The sequence below is a fragment of the Castor canadensis genome, chromosome 1 (genome assembly GCF_047511655.1).
Source record: "Castor canadensis chromosome 1, mCasCan1.hap1v2, whole genome shotgun sequence".
In the NCBI taxonomy this organism is placed as follows: domain Eukaryota; kingdom Metazoa; phylum Chordata; class Mammalia; order Rodentia; family Castoridae; genus Castor; species Castor canadensis.
In genome coordinates this window covers 7,249,218-7,266,663 of record NC_133386.1, presented here as the reverse complement: position 1 = coordinate 7,266,663, position 17,446 = coordinate 7,249,218, and the positions used below count along the sequence as shown (strand labels likewise).

The 17,446-nt window shown below is 39.3% G+C and overlaps 1 protein-coding gene across 4 annotated transcripts in view; it reads left to right on the top strand.

The window, feature by feature from the left end:
• Positions 1–17,446, top strand: part of Map3k4 (mitogen-activated protein kinase kinase kinase 4) — a 109,047-nt gene that overhangs the window by 49,427 nt on the left and 42,174 nt on the right. For all 4 annotated transcript variants that reach the window (XM_074070935.1, XM_074070918.1, XM_074070928.1 and 1 more), the window contains exon 3: positions 5,216–6,579. In XM_074070935.1, coding sequence (XP_073927036.1) covers positions 5,216–6,579 — 1,364 coding nt within the window. The remainder of the gene's footprint in view (positions 1–5,215; positions 6,580–17,446) is intronic.

Genomic DNA, 17,446 nt, shown 5'->3' with positions numbered 1-17,446 from the left:
TATGTTGCCGCTTAGGAAGTGAAGCTTAAAGCAAAGAAAATAGTACCCGTGTGCTTTTAATCAAGTTGTTCATTAATGTAGTGACTATCTCTGAATTCCTATTTTTTCCCTGCCTCATTTCCCCTGCTGTGTCCTGGCTCAGTCTCATAGTTTAGGTTAATCCCTCCATCATTAACATCACCAGTCCCTCTGTCATTAGCATAGATCTCAAGGGATGTGTGTGTGTGTATTTGTGTGTGCATGATGGTAATAGTAATGAGATTAGTAGTGTTTGTTCTTTTAAGAACATAATACTGTTGTAAAATGGAGCTAGTAATAATAGTTACAAGTAAGGTTCAGTCCGCAGAACTAGTGAAAGGTTTATTGTTAACCTGAGTGGATTTAATTCCATCTTGCACTCATTGTTCTCATCTTTTTCCAGACTACCCATGTTTAGGCTCATTGTTCCAGCCATGCTTGTTTTTCCACCTTTGTGCCTTTTCGTGCTCTTTGCTGGCTTAAAATGTCCTCTTGCCTTCCTTGCTACCCTCACTTAAGCTGAATCCAAGTCTTTACCAGCTGGTTAGTCCACAGGAATCTTTTGTGTCGCTTGGCATCTTAGCCTTGTCTTGTTAATCAGTACTGACTACTGAGGAACCTTGACAGGTGTGAGAGAGGCAGGATGACACCAACATGGGTTAGGGTCCCTGCTCTAATGTTTGCCAGTGAACTGTCTGTGTTCATTGGTACTCTTCATCATAACGGTGTTAGGAGGATTATGATGGTTTTTGTAAAGCACATCCCTGGAAAAGCAGGTGATTGGATAAAGCAGTATTTCCCAGAATGGGGTGCCATTCTAGCCAGGTTCACTCAGGAGTGACAGTGGGCCTAGGAATATGTGTATTAGTAGGAACCCTAGTGATTCTTAACCTATGCAGAAATTTGAGAACCTTCAGCAGGTCTCTTGGCCCCTCAGACTGCTGACTTTTGATACCCCAGGACATGCTTGCTCTAAAGACCATCTCACATCTGTCTGTTTATGCTTTCTCATTTGAGAGCTTGAATGAAGGTGCCGTTTTGAATTTTGGACAGTGCATATGTGGGAGAACATAGAATGACAAGGACCTGTCCTTGTCTCTATAAGGAGCCATTTCTAGATGTGTATTGTAAGAATTCTGTTGACCATATATATCTGCTTAAACATGTGAACTATATTGCTTGTCATTGCTGCTTTTAGTCTAATTACAAACTTCTTTTAAATTGTTTTCGTGTTCTTCTGATTTGGTAGGAATTACTGGTGATTGACTAAAGGCAAAACTACTCCAGGGCTTTGCTTTCATTTTGCTACACAAACCACACCATTTAATTTATAGCCACTTGGGAGATGAGGTATTCCATTTGTCTTAATTTAGATGAGCTGGTTTTATAGTCTTGTAATTAAAACTTGCAACATAAAACATTCTCTATCTCTAACTCCTGTACTTTTAGTCCATTTTCCTTGTCAGAAACTCTTTGCACTTTTTGTTGATTGTAGAAGGATTTAGTATTAGCAGAAAACTGAACAAAACCTAATGAGCTTTTGGTATGTTAGAAAGTTTGTCAGTGATGCCAGAATGGGTAAAGAGAAAATGTGCAGTGCTTGGGGCAATGTCTGTGCCTAAGTCTATAGATTTTTTTCACAACACCCTAATGTGTTTCCCAGATCTCTTAATTGATGGGTCCCATATGATTTTGTAGAGGTGTACCTGGTCATCAGTTGCTAGAAAACATACTTGTGCTTACTCACACTATCATAAATATATTATTTAAGAAGTATAGCCAACCTTTAAATTACTCTTACAGCTGAGATAGACTAATTGACTAAGCCCCAGCCTAACTACTGGTATAACTACTACTTACACAGTGGCTAGACTGGGGCTTAAGTCTGTTTTAAGTTTGAATTGCACTATTATTTAAACTGAGATGTATGAATTTCTACTTTGTATGTTGTTTTTCAAAACTAACTTGGCTTTTTTTTTTTTTTTTGGAAAAAAGCCCGTTTATCCCATTTTTCTTCTTTCCTACTTTGCTTTTTCCTCTATACCCACTGTAGATACAAAAATTAAATCACTGCTTTATGTAAATATAAATTTCAAAAAATTGTGTAGTACATACATTGTTTTGTAAGCATAACAAGATTTGCATTTATGCAGTATTACCTAGAAAAATTAGTTTTTCAGATCTGCTAAAATGGAATGCTGTCTATACAGAAATGCCGATTGTGGCACTTTTTCCCCCTCAGGTCCTTTTAGTTGCCGGCATAAAGATGTAGTTTCAGAGGCCTCATCTCTTCCTGTTTTCACAGTCTTGCCTTGGTAAACTAGATCTGACAGTGTTTTTAGCCAGTCTTCTGGGGTATGGAGGTCCTCCCCAGCCATTTACGTTGATTCTTTGTCTCCCTTAGTTCTTTAAGTCAGAGAACAACACGATAAGTAGTGTTTTTCACTGTTCACTATTACTTATAAATTGTCTGTAGACATTCTGTGGCCGTTTATCAGTAATGCCGTAACTCATTAGTTTTATAAAGTTTATCCTAAATGCTAAACTAACAAAATTGGTTTATGTTATACAAGGTTTTACTTTCCTTAACTCAGAACTATTTATTTGGATGCACACACTACAATACAGCATTCTGTTCTAGGTCCTCATTGCCTCTTTTCTTGGCTGCTTTTATTCTAGTTATAAACTTCTTTTAAATTGTTTTCATGTTCTTCTGATTTGGCAGTAGTTATTGGTGATTGGGAGGGCTATGCTTTCATTGTGCTACACACCTTTTAAGTTATAGCCACGTGGGAGATGAGTAATTCCATTAGTCTTAATTTAGATGAGCTGGTTTATGTACTGTGCTGCTAGAAAGTAATATCTTTGTCTGCTATGCTTTCCAAATTCATATGTCTGGATTTCTCTCCTGAGCCCAGCCTTTGTATTTTACTTACATACAGCCGTATCTGCATGTCTGTCTCATAGGTACCTCAAATTTAGTGTATCAGAAACTAAACTCTTTTCTTTACTTCCAATCTTACACAGTTATATATCATTTTGTGTTTCTTAGTAGCAAAGTATACTTGAATTGATAATCTTGAAAAATAAAGCGGAGTAAATTTGGAAATACCTGTCCTTTTTGTTGTCAAAATCCTCTGTTAAATAGGAATGAAATGGTATGTATGTGCTCTGCAAAGTAAGGTATGAGGAACACAGAGTTACACAAAATGAAGAGGAAGTAAGAGCAACTTAAAGGTTGGCCCAGACAAATTTGTTCATGAATAAGGATTGGTAAGCACTTTTAAGTAGAAATAATAAACTTGTAAAGAAATTTACTTAAGTGGACTATATAACAAGTTTTAAGGCATTTAGAAATAAATAAAATAGGTTAACACTACAGATAATAGTTTTTATATTAGAACATAACAAAAAGCTCTACAGAAAGATTGTTTTTAAATTCTTTTTGATGAATCATAAATTAAATTCAATGTAAGGTAAACCAAACTATAAGTGCTCTTAGGAAAATTGTTTAAAAATCCTTATTTTAAAGTACTTTGAGTTGATTAGGAAATAAATTGATTTTAAACAAATTTTCTTTGGTACATTGATTTTGGGTGTATTACTCTGTAGCTCATGCAAATATGCCTGATTCCATCAAATCTAAAGACACACTGTCGTTTTAAGAAAAAAATGAAATTGATGACACAGTGTGTTCTTAATGTAGAGCTTCCCTGCCCCCAGTGGGAGAGAGGTTTGAATTCAGGCTTCAGATTTGCAAAGCAGGCACTCTACATTTGAGCCACACCTCCAGTCCATTTTGCTGTGGTTATTTTGGAGATAGGGGTATGGAGAACTTTTTGCCTGGGGTTGGCCTCGAACTATGATCGTCTGGATCTCAGCCTCCCAAGTAGCAAGGATTATAAGTGTGAACCACCAGTGCCTGGCTACTTAGAGCTTTTATTTTTATTTATTTAAACAGCTCATTTTAATGTTTAGATGTAAATTTAAAAATCATTTGTTATCTTTATACACACACACACACACACACAGTATAAATGAAATACATTGGTGTATATGTACCTAAAATTTTTTCATGCCACCATTGAATATGTAACATTCTGATTTAAGGAGTGTTAAAATATTGTGAAATAAGGTACATCCTGAATATCGAGGAGAGACTAGAGTTATGCTATTGGATGTTACCAATATCTGAAGTGGGAGGGAAGGAGATCACCAGGGAGAAGCAGAGAGATCCAGTCTCAAGATTGGAACTTTAGGGAGCATTAACATTTTATATAGTGAGCAAAGTTTTTAAGGAGGGGTTATGAGAAGTAGTGACTTGAGAAAGTAGAAGAGAACTCAGAAACAGTTGTATTTGGGACCCGCTGGAGTTTCAGTAAGGTAGAGCTGGTTAATAATGCTGAAAGTACTGGTGGGAAGGAGTGAGTGAGTGAGTGAGTGTGTGTGTGTGTGTTCCAAAACCTGGAATTAAATCCATAGAACCTTTGCAGTTGTTTGAAAGCAGTGTGTGATATTTGCTTTTTTTCCATTAATTTTGTTCCCATGTGGTAGAGTAGGCAAATTATACTGGATTAGGATATATATCTTCAGTTTTGTTCATGTTAGATTTATAATGTTATCACTCCTTTGTTTATGGCAAAGGAGAAACCAAGGAATAAAATAAATTAAGGCAGCACTTTTGTTCATCTGCTCTCGTACTGCTTTTTATGAGAGTCTGAGTGCCTTAAGCGTTCTTATGCCAGTCTACCCAGAACATGAATGGTTTGCTTCAGGTTAACACACTTGGCATGACAAAGGCAGGGATTGGATATGTGCTTGGCGGCACTGGGCAGGCAGAGGTTGTTTCGAACCTGGCCTGTCAGATTTCCCTTGCCATTTTTCCCTTCTTCGGTCGATGGTGACTGCTTAGTTGTGATAACTGCATTCTGTAGTATAGAAATGGACAGGTGGTAGGTTAGTAGTTGTCAGTATGAATGAATACAAGTATAACAAAGCAAGGAAAAGGAATAAAATCTTTAAAAAAATAGAAATGCTGTGTATATATCTTGATTAAAAAAATACTCAGTGTATGATAGATTTTTCCCCCCTCAATAGTAGCCTGGAAATGTAAGTACATGTGAATTTCAGTTTTATTTAAAATATTGAGTAACTTCATATTTTAGAGTTACATAATGTTCTATTTATTTTTTAATAGAAAAAATGAATGCACCAAATCAGCCTCCACTTAAAGACACTGGCAGAGCAGTGGAGAGTGTGGAAGAATACAGCTATAAGCAGGAGAAGAAGATTCGAGCCACTCTTAGAACAACGGAGCGTGATCATAAGAAAAATGTACAGTGCTCATTCATGTTAGACTCAGTGGGTGGGTCTTTGCCAAAAAAATCAATTCCAGATGTGGATCTCAATAAGCCTTACCTCAGCCTTGGCTGTAGCAATGCTAAGCTTCCGGTCTCTGTGCCCATGCCCATAGCCAGACCTGCACGCCAGACTTCTAGGACTGACTGTCCTGCAGATCGTTTGAAGTTTTTTGAAACGTTACGACTTTTGTTAAAGCTTACCTCAGTCTCAAAGAAGAAGGACAGGGAGCAAAGAGGACAAGAAAATACATCTGCTTTCTGGTTTAACAGATCAAATGAACTAATCTGGTTAGAGCTCCAAGCCTGGCATGCAGGCCGGACCATTAATGACCAGGACCTCTTTCTATATACAGCTCGCCAAGCCATCCCAGATATTATCAACGAAATCCTTACCTTCAAAGTTAATTATGCAAGCATTGCCTTCGTCAGAAATGGAGCTAGTTTCAATGGTACTTTAATAGAAGGGCAGGGCAGGGCCCTTCATGGAGCACAGAGTGTGGGTTACTCAACATATCATGAGCATCTCCAACGCCAGAGGGTCTCATTTGAACAGGTAAAACGGATAATGGAGCTGCTAGAGTACATAGAAGCACTTTATCCCTCACTGCAGGCTCTCCAAAAGGACTATGAAAAATACGCTGCAAAAGACTTCCAGGACCGGGTGCAGGCACTCTGTCTGTGGTTAAACATCACAAAAGACTTAAACCAGAAGTTAAGGATTATGGGCACTGTTTTGGGCATCAAGAATTTATCAGACATTGGCTGGCCAGTGTTTGAAATCCCTTCCCCTCGACCATCCAAAGGCAATGAACCAGAAGATGAGGGTGATGACACAGAGGGAGAGTTGAAGGAGCTGGAAAGTAGTACCGATGAGAGTGAAGAAGAGCAAACCTCCGATGCAAGGGCCCTAGAACTCAGGCTATCTGTCAACCATGGTTTTGACACCCAGTCACAGGACTGCGGATCCAGGAAGCTTGAGAGGCTGGAATCTGAGGAGGAGTCTGTGTGCTGGGGAGCAGCAGACTGCAGCACCGAAGCAGGCTTCAGCAGGCATTGTCTGACTTCTATTTATAGGCCATTTGTAGACAAAGCACTGAAGCAGATGGGGTTAAGGAAGTTAATTCTAAGACTTCACAAGCTAATGGATGGCTCCTTGCAAAGGGCACGTGTAGCCCTGGTAAAAAGTGATTGTCCAGTGGAGGTAGGTTTCAGTAGGCATTAATGCCATGATGTCTTTAGTTCTTATTTATTAGAAATTACTTGTGTTGTTGGTTATCACATACCTCCATATTCCTAGTATTTTAAAGTATAAATGGCAGTTACTATAAATTGCATACTTATTTCTATAAAGTTCTATGGTAAATGATCTTTGAAAATCATGAAATTTAGTGAATTAAGTGCAAGATGGTGTGTTGAAGGAAAAAAGTCCAACCGTATAAATATAGGATGGAGAAGAACAGGCTAGGTATCAGAGAAGGGAGGAGAAAGCTACAATCATGAATGATCACTAGCTGCAGAAGATTTAGAAAATAGTCAGGTTCTTAATGAATATGGCATCCAAGGTCATGGATATAGCCTTTCCTCTTTGTTTTTGATTGCACTGGAGATCAAACTCAGGGCCTTGGCAAGCCCTCTACCACTGAGCTACATTTTCTGTTCTTTAGCTAGCTTATACCATGTTGAGATGCTTGACCAGTTTTTGTTACTGCACTTTAAAGAGTTGCAAATTATAGAGAAATATAAAATGATCAAAGGAAAAAAGTTTACACTATATGGCAAAGTTAAAGTGTTTAGTGTAGATAATAGAAATTTAAGGAAAGTCTTTATTTATTAAATACACTATTCAATATGTGGAAATATTTGTGAAGTGAATGTGTCCATTAGAGGTAAGTGGCTTGAAATTTGATTTTGATATTCTGACACCTCACAAGCTCCTTCCTGTTAGAGGGGTAAAATTAGAAAGCTGTATCGTAGGACTGCTCTTGAGGGTACAGAGTAGCTCCAGCAACCTTTCTCTACTTCTAGCTTGCATTCATCTGTGACAGCAAAAGCACATAAACCAGTGACATTCTTCATACCTGTGTTGGTAATTGGAAATTTTAATTGGCGATTTGAGATTTTGTATAGACACACACACACATATATCCATGTGTTTATCATTTTTATTTTTTAACTTCAGTTTATTACATAATCCGGCTTGCCTTGAAGTCAGAAATGATAAAACAGAAGCCATTTCTTGAAGGTGGGAAACATCTGAAGAGAATGTGAGTTGGCAAGCATTCTGTCTGCACTCCCAAGGTCATCTCCTGAGGCCTGAGGAGGAGGTCAGGCATTCATGTGGATGTAGCAAGATCCTTATCAAGCCAGCTGTGTTTCCGCTCTGTGAGGGATGTGAATGAGTTTTTGATGTTCATCTTTTTTAGAGCAAATGAGCTTTTTTTCCTTTTAGGTTATGAATCATTATAATAAGCTTTCATTATAATGCAGGTTTCAAAGTCAGTGGATCAAAAGTGTAGATGAATAATAAGGATCCCATGATATTTCAAATGGTGAACAACTTTAGATTTTTGTCTAGAGAGGTTTGATTCCATCACAACACATGTGGGCAAGGCAGGGATGATGTTCAGTTTTATTGTGGAGCACTATTTTGAAGCAGTGTGAATAACAAGCTTCTGCAGTGTGGCCTCGGTGCATGTGGTGAGGGCAGGGCCACACTGGCATGTTGCACTCTGTGAACTGCTTAGCAGGCCCTCCCCAAATCCTTTCTTTCTCCTCCAGACTCTGGCAATTAAGGAGTGCTAATAATCGAAGTCCTTTGCATCCTTAGGTGTGTTAGAACAGGTAGAGATTGGGAACAATGCCCTGCATTTTATATTAGAACTCGTGTTGAAAAAAGAAGATAATTTGCCCATGACTTTGAACTCTCATCAAAGTTGCATTCTTTTGTTTGCCCAATTGCGATTTAACTGAAGAGCTTGTCCTCCTCAAAGGACAAAAGAAGCTCATTCAGATCCCAAATTTATAAAGCATGTGAATTGAAGGCCCCTTTTTGGAATTGTCTGTAGATTGCTTGCTTTTGAAGCCCCTGTTATTTTAATTTTGGTTCATAAAGTGTTGTGTTTGTCAGATAGTGAAAGAGTAACAGCTAAAGTAGGAATTCTTTCACATAAAAGATTAATCCAAACTAGCAGGTGATAAGGCACTGAAATTTTAGCCAACTCTATGGGAAAGAAAGATTTTGTTTTCATTTCCATCTCAGGACTGTAATTTCTATGACAGATGTTTGCGTTTGTATATCTGCATCTGCACACTACTTCCCAAGTTTATTTTGTCTTAGTCATTTTACTAAGTAGGTCAGGGAAAGAGCCACAATGTTGTAGTCCAAGTAACCAGGTTCCATTTCTTGCAATGGCACTTTTTCTCTACCAAACTTTGTGACATAATCTTCCTAATCCTAAATCTTTGCAACTGGCAAGATGTGTATAATACCATTCAGCCTACCTCCCAGGTTGTTGTAGGCCTAAAAGATACTTATAGAATGGTAAAATGCATCAAACATAAACTGCTTTAGTTTTAGAGGTTTTGTTACTTTTTTTTCTTCTTCAATGCTAACTAAATTAGTATAGGCATTTTTATTTTTATTTCAAAATATATCTTACCTTATAATTTTTGCCAAATAATATACATTTAAGGGCGTGTTTTAGGCAGTGTAAGTTTCTTGGTTTGAGGATGATTTTGTGTTCATTCTTTTGGGAGGAGCAGTACTGGGGTTTGAACTTAAGGCTTTGCTGTTGCTAGATAAGTGCTCTCCTGTTTGAGACATGCCTCCAGGTCTTTTTCTGCTGTGGTTATTTTGGAGAGTGGGTCATGCTTTTTGCCCAGACTGGCCTCAACACTTCTATTTTTAATGTTTCCTGCTGCGTTGGGATGACAAGTATGTGCCACCATGCCCACTTTTTTCCTGATCTAGGCTTGAACTGTGATCCTCCCAATCTCAGATTCCCAAGCAGCAAGGATTATAGGTATGAGCCATAGGCTCTCGGTTTATGTTCGTTCTTAATTCTTGGAAACATCTGGACCAATCAGTCCCACAGATTGTATATAATCATACCTTATTGTTTGGACTTTTTTATGGTTTCTCTGATAATAGTAGCAGATACAGATTGGGTTTTGTAACACTATATGGCTGCTTTAGCTCAAAAGTTAGAACCAGAAACCATGTGAACACACATAAAAACTTATACTTTATATCATATCTACCCAGTGCAGTGCATTTTTAAATAAACTTTTCTCTTGCATAATTTCAGATTTACAGAAAACATACAAAGGTCATACAGAGTTCTCCTGTGTTCTTCATTAGTTTCTTTTCTTCTGATACTGATTCCTTAACTTTGTATGTTTGTCAAATCTAATCTTAACATCTATACTGCAGACATTATTTGGAGTTCATATTTTTCCACTAAGTCCCCTTTTGGTCCAAGATCTCACATTGCAGTTGGTGGTTGTGTCTATGTGTTTGGATTTGTTTGCTGTTTTCTTATGGTGGCTCTGGGGATGCATACCAGAGTTGAGGTGCCCTCCTGGTATCTTTCTTCACTGTTGATGTTGCCCTTGATCACTTGGTTGGGGTGGTGCCTGACAAGTTTCTCCAAGTTACCATTTCCATACTCTTTTCTATGAAAGTTACAAAACACAGCCCCCATTCAAGGGGTGGGGGATTAATCTCCACTGTGGGACTGGGGCGGTGTCTACATTATTTGGAATTCTTCAGTATGGAAGAATTACAATCTAGTTGTATTGTTACTTATTTTGTTTCCCACGCTGTTCTTATTTTCGCCATAGACACTCTGTCATTGGGCCCTGTGTCCTTTCACATGCTCCTAGTCTTTTCTGGGCTGTTTTCTCTTGTTTGCTTTTTGAGTGGTGTCTTACCTTTGGGCACCACCATGAGATGCTCCAGCTTGTCTTGTACTTTTGCTATTCTAGTCCTAGAACCAGCCACTTCTCCAAGGAGCTCCAGTTCCTTCTACTGGAGAACAGAATTTAGAAGTGAAGCTGTGGCACTGGCATGTTTGTTGCTAGTAGGGTGGTGACAAATATAGGGATGTCACATAACCTGTGTGATTACTTTACCAGTCTACCTGTAATCAGCAGAAGTGCACAGTGCTGTCTCTGACTCTTAGCAGTGATGTTAAGAAGACTAGTAGCTAGCACTGACTGAACACTTACCATTTAGCTGCAGTGGGGAAGGGGGCAAGTAACTTGGTCAGGGTCACACACCCTGTATGTGGCTGAGCAAGGATGTGAACCCATGCCTGACTGATCAGTGGGATCCTTAATATAAAGCCACAGAAACTGATTTTTTGAAGGGAAAGATAAAGATTTTCTTTTATATAATCTTTTACTTTTTAAAAACAGTATGCTTTCTCTTTTTTTATTTTTTATTGGCGCTTTTAAAGTACACAGTATGGTGGTGTTCTCTATAGGAAGGCCTGTTTTAAACTATAACCACAGTACCATCCCCACACCTAAAAAGTAACAGTGATTCTTTGATATCAAATAACAAGTCAATCTTCCTATTTCTATTGTGTCATAATTGCCATGTGTTTTAAATTTTTTTCGTTTGAATCACTTTACAAATAGTGTCCATACACTGTTACTGTCAGTTGCTGAGTTCTTTTCATATTTGTAGATTTGCTTTCTCTACTCCACCCTTTTACATATATTGTAGAAACAAGATCACTTTTCCTGTGAGATCTGTCACTGTCTGAAGTTACCCTCCATTTGTCTTTTATGTTTCTGAGCACTTTCTCTGCATTCTCTGTGGATTGACTACAAAGGCGGCATTTGCAGAGTTTGGCTGTATTAACCTTACTTCATCAGGACACCATCTTCTTATGGCCTCAGTGGTAGTTGATGAGCGTGGACTAGATCCCTTAAATCATTAAGGGTTGAGAAGTCAGGGTGCTCTCCTCTTGTTTCTGACTCCTTTGTTTTTCCTTCCTTATTATCTTTGTTTATTAGGTGTTGCTCTAAGAGGAGCTTTACCTCATCTGTTACTTGGTTACTCAGTGGAATAGCTGGACAGAAATGACAAGATAAGTGTGCTTGATTCCCTCATAGTCACCATTTTTCAAAATGTTGAATTGGGTTATTGTGACTGCTTAGGTCTTTCTGTATTAGTATGAGTTTGAACCCATGAATTTAGACATTTGTTGTGTTTTAGTCCGTTGAAGTCGTTATTATGATCTTGAAGTAATTATTGTAATTAATGTTCATGCTGTTTTATCTGGATGAGGGGAACATATTCAGGTTGGCTTGAATCCTTTTCACAACCACAAAGAGTGATCTTTGAGAGCTTTCTTGCTGTCTGGCATCACAAGTTGTTTTAGGTTTATGTTGTACATCTACTCCAGATTGAGAATCAAATGTTTTCAGGGAGCCCTAGCTATCTACTGCACTGTTGGTTGCACTTGAGATGGTTCATTAGTGTTTGAGCCCTTCCCCATGGGTAGAGGAGCACCCACAGCACATCACCAATTCATACTGATGCTTTGATTTGAATTCAGGGCTGCAGATTTTTTACTGCATCACTTCTGGCTTTATCTGTACACTGTCTTCTTTTGTACTGAGAATCTCAGTTTTCAATGACACAGGGAATAGGATATCAGATGCTGACTGTACAGTAGACCATGGTATCTGAGGTACATAGTTCCAAGGAGATGCCAGTGAGGAAAAACCACAAATGCTCAGAATGCGGGGAGTTCAGTACTGTGCTGTGGGTGCTTGATTCATTTTTCCCATAACACCGGCCAGCTTCCAGTAAAGACATGGACCACCTTTCAAAACATCTAAAATTTTCACTTTATCACTTCAATTAAGAACATTCACTTTTCCTTTACTTTTGGGCACCATTTGCTTTTTTGGGAGGCAATAGTTCTACAAAATTCAGGTCAAGGAAACACTGAACAGATCACACAATGATTTAAACACACTTGATGATAACGCAGGGCTGACTGAGAGTTTCTCTGCATCAGCTGAGCTGTGTAATACGCATGCGGGAATTAAAATTTTTATTTTGAGGGGTTTTTTTTGGCAGTACTGGGTTTGAACTTAGGACTTTGCAGTTGCCAGGCAGATGCTTTACCATTTGAGCCACACTTCCAGCTCTTTTTGCTTTAGTTATTTTTAGAGTAAGGTCTCACTTTTATACCTGGCTGACCTGAACTGAGATCCTCTTCCTATTTACACCATCCATGTAGCTGGGATGACAGGCATGTACCACCATGCCTGGCTTATTGGTTAAAATGGAGTCTTGCTGTTTGCCCAGATTGTCCTTATGCAACAGTCTTCCCTATCTCTGCTTCCTGACTCGCTAGGATAACAGGCACAAGCCACCGTGCTTAGCCTGTTTTTGAAATCTCTTTTGATTTTTTTTTAAATTGCTTTTTTGACCATGCTTGATTAAAACCAGGTGAAATAAATCTGCAGATAAGGCAGACTTCTGTATTCCAAAGCACACAGTGATCTCAGAGTTGCACCACACTGATAGAATTACTGAAAAATTTGATTTTGTTGTTTTGTTCATGTTTAGGGTATAGACGTACAGAGATAAAACATAAATTTCTGTGCTTTGTAGACATCTGGAGTAATTCCTTCCTGGCTGGGCCTCCAACTGGACATAATAATTAGAGCTTTTCTGTTGGTTGTTGCTTTGATATGGTCACTTTATTGAGACATAATTCACACACCATCACATTCGCTGTTTTCAAGTGTTTATTCAGAGCGGGTTTCTGTGTTATATTTCCATGGTGCAGCCATCACACTGAAAGTGTCTTCCCTCTGCCCTACAAGAACCCTGCACCCTCAGCTGTCACCTGCACATTTCCTCTGCCCAACATTCCCAACCTAACCAACCTCTAATCTGCTTTCAGTCTCTTTCTGTTTGTCCACATGGACCTTTCCTACAAGTGGGGCCACGTGGTCTATGATGCTCTGGCTGGCTTCTTTCACTTAGTGCATGTTCAGAGTCCATACCTGTTGTATGCATACTATCCACTCCTTTTGGTAGCCTGGCAGTATTCCACTGTATGGCCATGCCACATTTTGTTTATCTATGCATAGATTTTTATTATCTTCAAATTTTTAAAAAGCTATTTTAATGCCTAGTTCTACTTTATTTTTTGCAGTACCAACAATTGAATCTAGGGCCTTGCACCTGCTAGGCAAGTTCTCTAACACTTGAACATGTCCCCAGCCTATGCATAGATTTTAAAAAAATATTTTCAGGTATTGGCTTTTAGATTATCTTTTATAAGATTATGTAAAATATTTGGTTTTGGAAATCTGAATTGTACATACATACGTATATACATATATATATATACATACATACATGTGTATATATACATACACATATATCTGTACACATCTCCTCAGTGGGACTGGGGTTTGAACTCGGCCTCACACTTGCTAGGCAGATGCTCTACCACTTGAGCCACTCCACCAGCCCTTGAATAATGTATTTCAAGTGAATAATGTATATCTGATAGATATAGTTAGTCTTTTAAAATTGTTTTATCTTTATTTTGTTAATACAAGTTTGTTCTGGGTGTGCTGTTTTATTTATTTTACTGTTAAAGATGGATCTTCCCTTTAATGGTATATTTATATTCATCTGCGCCCCTTGTGTTTTTAGGTATTCTATCCTTTTATTCCCCAAATTCTCATTTGAAGCAATTTTCTTGTATCTCCAGTGAAATGCTAAGATATCTCATGTCACCTCTTTCTGCCCGACTTTGGTACTTGTGGGTGCATCCTTGCCTTGAGTCATCCTTGGATCCAGTAGGCATTACTGACAGTGCTTTCTCCCTGCAGAGGTCATGTATTCTTCCTTCTACAGAGGAGTGTGTGTGTGTGTGTGTGTGTGTGTGTGTGTGTGTGTGTGTGTGTGTGTGTGTGTGTGTGTGTATGTGTGTATAGATAGGAATTTCTATAGAGATTAAAAAATACAAGGTTTGTATTTTGTTTTAAGACTCATTGAATTCTCATATGAAAATTGAGGTTGAAAAGTCTGAGAGTGAAGTTTTTTGTTACTATTTATAAGAGACTTGGTTGGTATATGGTTTTGATTTTTGACAGTTTGATACTTTTGAATGCAGGATGTCACTTTCAATATGTACTTTCAGAGTTTATAAGTTATGTCTCAGGTAGGGTTATTTGCCTTTTGTCTGGGTCATCCTTGGACCAGCATCCTCCTAACTATGCCTTCTGTGTAGCTGGGATTACAGATGTGCATCACTATGTCTGTCTTGTTCTTTTAAGATAAGGTTGTACTAACTTTTTGCCTGGGCTTGCCTCAAACCGTGATCCTCCTATCTCTTCCTCTTAAGTAGCTGAAATTATAGGCACAGGCTACCATATCCAGCTGTTAGCATATGCATATTTTAAATATAAATATTTTATTCTAGAACTTTAATTATAATCCATAGCCAGATTATCAGCAGTCATGTCTCGCTATATAAATTTTACTAGATTTGCAGTTTGTTGCTTCTTTTGTATTTTCTTCCAGTGCACTTGCCATTGACTAGTCTCTGTAGTACTTCCCTACGTAGTGTTTTAGAAACTAACTATACTGGGAGCCTGTCACTGTTCAAAGAGGTGGTGGTGGACCTGCTGCTGCTCCTTCTCCTTCCCTCCGCCCTGTCCGTAGCCACTGTACCAGAACTTCCCTCCATCTCTTCAGTGTTTATGGAGTACCTGCTCTTGTGTTAGAGCCTCTAGTTCTGACTTCCATGTCTTTTATTTTTTACTCAGAACTTTCGTTCCTTCTTCATTTGGCTCTGGGTTATAGTGAGAATTTCTGCAATTAATGTGTAAATTGCTATTTTTGGCATTATTCCTTCTGTTTTCACTGTCCTTACTGCATTTATTTTGGAAATCTTCGTTTCTTTTCTGCAGAGGGCTTCAGAGTGAGATCTTGCACTAGAGCGTTTTTGTGGTTCTTCCCTGCCCCACACTAAGTCGGCACCAGTGGAAGCCAGCGATGCTGGCATCTCACCTTGACATCCTCCCAGGGAACCTGCTGCTGCTCAGCACCTGTTCCTCTCTGTGCGGCACTGCTGATGCAGCACCCCAGTGGCTGTGCAAACTCGGGCTGGGGCTCTTTAAGGAAACATTTTTTTCAGATGTCATTATACCAGGGAAAAACCATAAAGTGCCTAAAACCTTTAAGCAGACATGTCTTCACCCCAACCACATTTACCACAAGGAATAGTTTAAAAATTATGTGGCACTTGAGAAAGTCTTGCCTTTTAGGGAACCCAAGCACCGTGTGTATTAATCGAGATGCCACAAGTATGTGTTGGACACAAAAGGACAAATCGATCTTGTTCTCCTCGAGCTGGTGCAGGTGACAGGGTGAAAGTTGCATTTCCTTGGCTCCTAACCAGTGCTTACATGCTGGTGTGTTATGTTTGATGTCAGAATATGATTACTCTAGGTTAAATGTTTGCATTTTAAGGAGCAGAGGAAATCTTTTCCTTTCAGACACTTAATGTCCTTGGGAATTTTATGCTACCTAAGAAGAAAGCTTCACCCTTATTTTCGTCATTAATTATGTCTCATTTATACCTAGTACATAAGATGAAAAAGCATCCAGTTTTAAAATCATAGAGCTCAGTACCTGTCACTACAATAATCCCTCTGGTCATTAAGGGGCACCATAACAGATCTGAGGACTGGCATGTTCACAAGATCCATCTGGTCAGGTGTCCCGTTCTGTAGTATGGGGTGGTCATAGAAGCTGCAGACGAGGAGACATTGGCACTCTGCTGAGAGGCTTTACCTATTCATTGATCAAACATTGGCCTAGCGTCTGTTCCAAGGCAGGTACTGAGCTGAGTGTTGGAGAGCCATAGTTAACAAGAGATAGGGAGTCTTTTCTCCTTAGATAAAATCACACGTTGTAGTAAACATGATAAATGTGACCAAGGAAGTACTTGCAAGGCACTAGTACTGTGACAAAACATGCTATCTGAGGCAGTTACAGAAAACTTGGTGGAGGGGCCCAGTATTTGAGCTTCTTTCTCAGGACAGCGTGGAGGTCACCAAGGCCAGGGCATGGTCCACAGATCATAATTCTGATAAGAAAAGTTACTAACTTGTGCAAAATCCTGAGGCATATTTCCTGCAGCCAGGGACGCATGCATAAGATCTTCAAGTGCAGGGGAAGGAGGAGATTGTAGGCGATAAGGACTAGGTTTATGTGGAGACCAGTCCATTGGGCTAAGGACAAGGGGCTGGTCTTCAAGGCTACCAGTGAAGCTCTGCATTTCAAATGCAAGGAGTAAGGCAAGCCTCAGAACAAAACAATGCTGGGGTCTCTTGAGGTCAGTGGGTAGAACTGTTGGAATCAGGAAAACCTACTGTGAATTAAGTAAGTTAGGGTGTAGACAAGAAGGCAGTTTGGAGGTGTATTTAAGTAGCAGAACTGACAGCTCCTTAGCCTGCTCTTGACTCAAGGAAGAGAAGTGGCCACTGTGGACGGGCAGTATCGTGAGAGCCACGCTGCATTGGAGATGGGTGGAGCACAGGGATGGGAGCCATCCAGAAGGAGGTGAGAGACTTGAAAATAGTCCAGTCTGCAGCTGGGGATTTTTGCCATTCAGGCACTGCGTCCTCTAAAAGTTCTAGATGTGGACATTTACCCCAAGTCTGACTTACTCTGGTTGTCTGCATTTGCTCTGCAGCAATCAGTGGTTGTGGTGGGAGAGATAGCAAGTTAAGTAGTAATTTTACAAATGTTGTATATAGTAGGTTTTTTAAGGTACTTTTTTTTTTATTTTTGGTGGTACTGGGGCTTGAACTCAGGGCCTCATTCTTGCTAGGCAGACACTCTACCACTGGAGCCACTCTGCCAGCCCCTTAAAAATACTTTTTCCATAGATATGTCCTACTTATAAGATAGACAGTGACTGTGTGTGTACTGCTGTGAACTAGATCTGGTGCCTTGTACGTGCTAGGCAAGCACTGTACCAACGAGTTCAAATGCCCAGCCCAACTCTGTT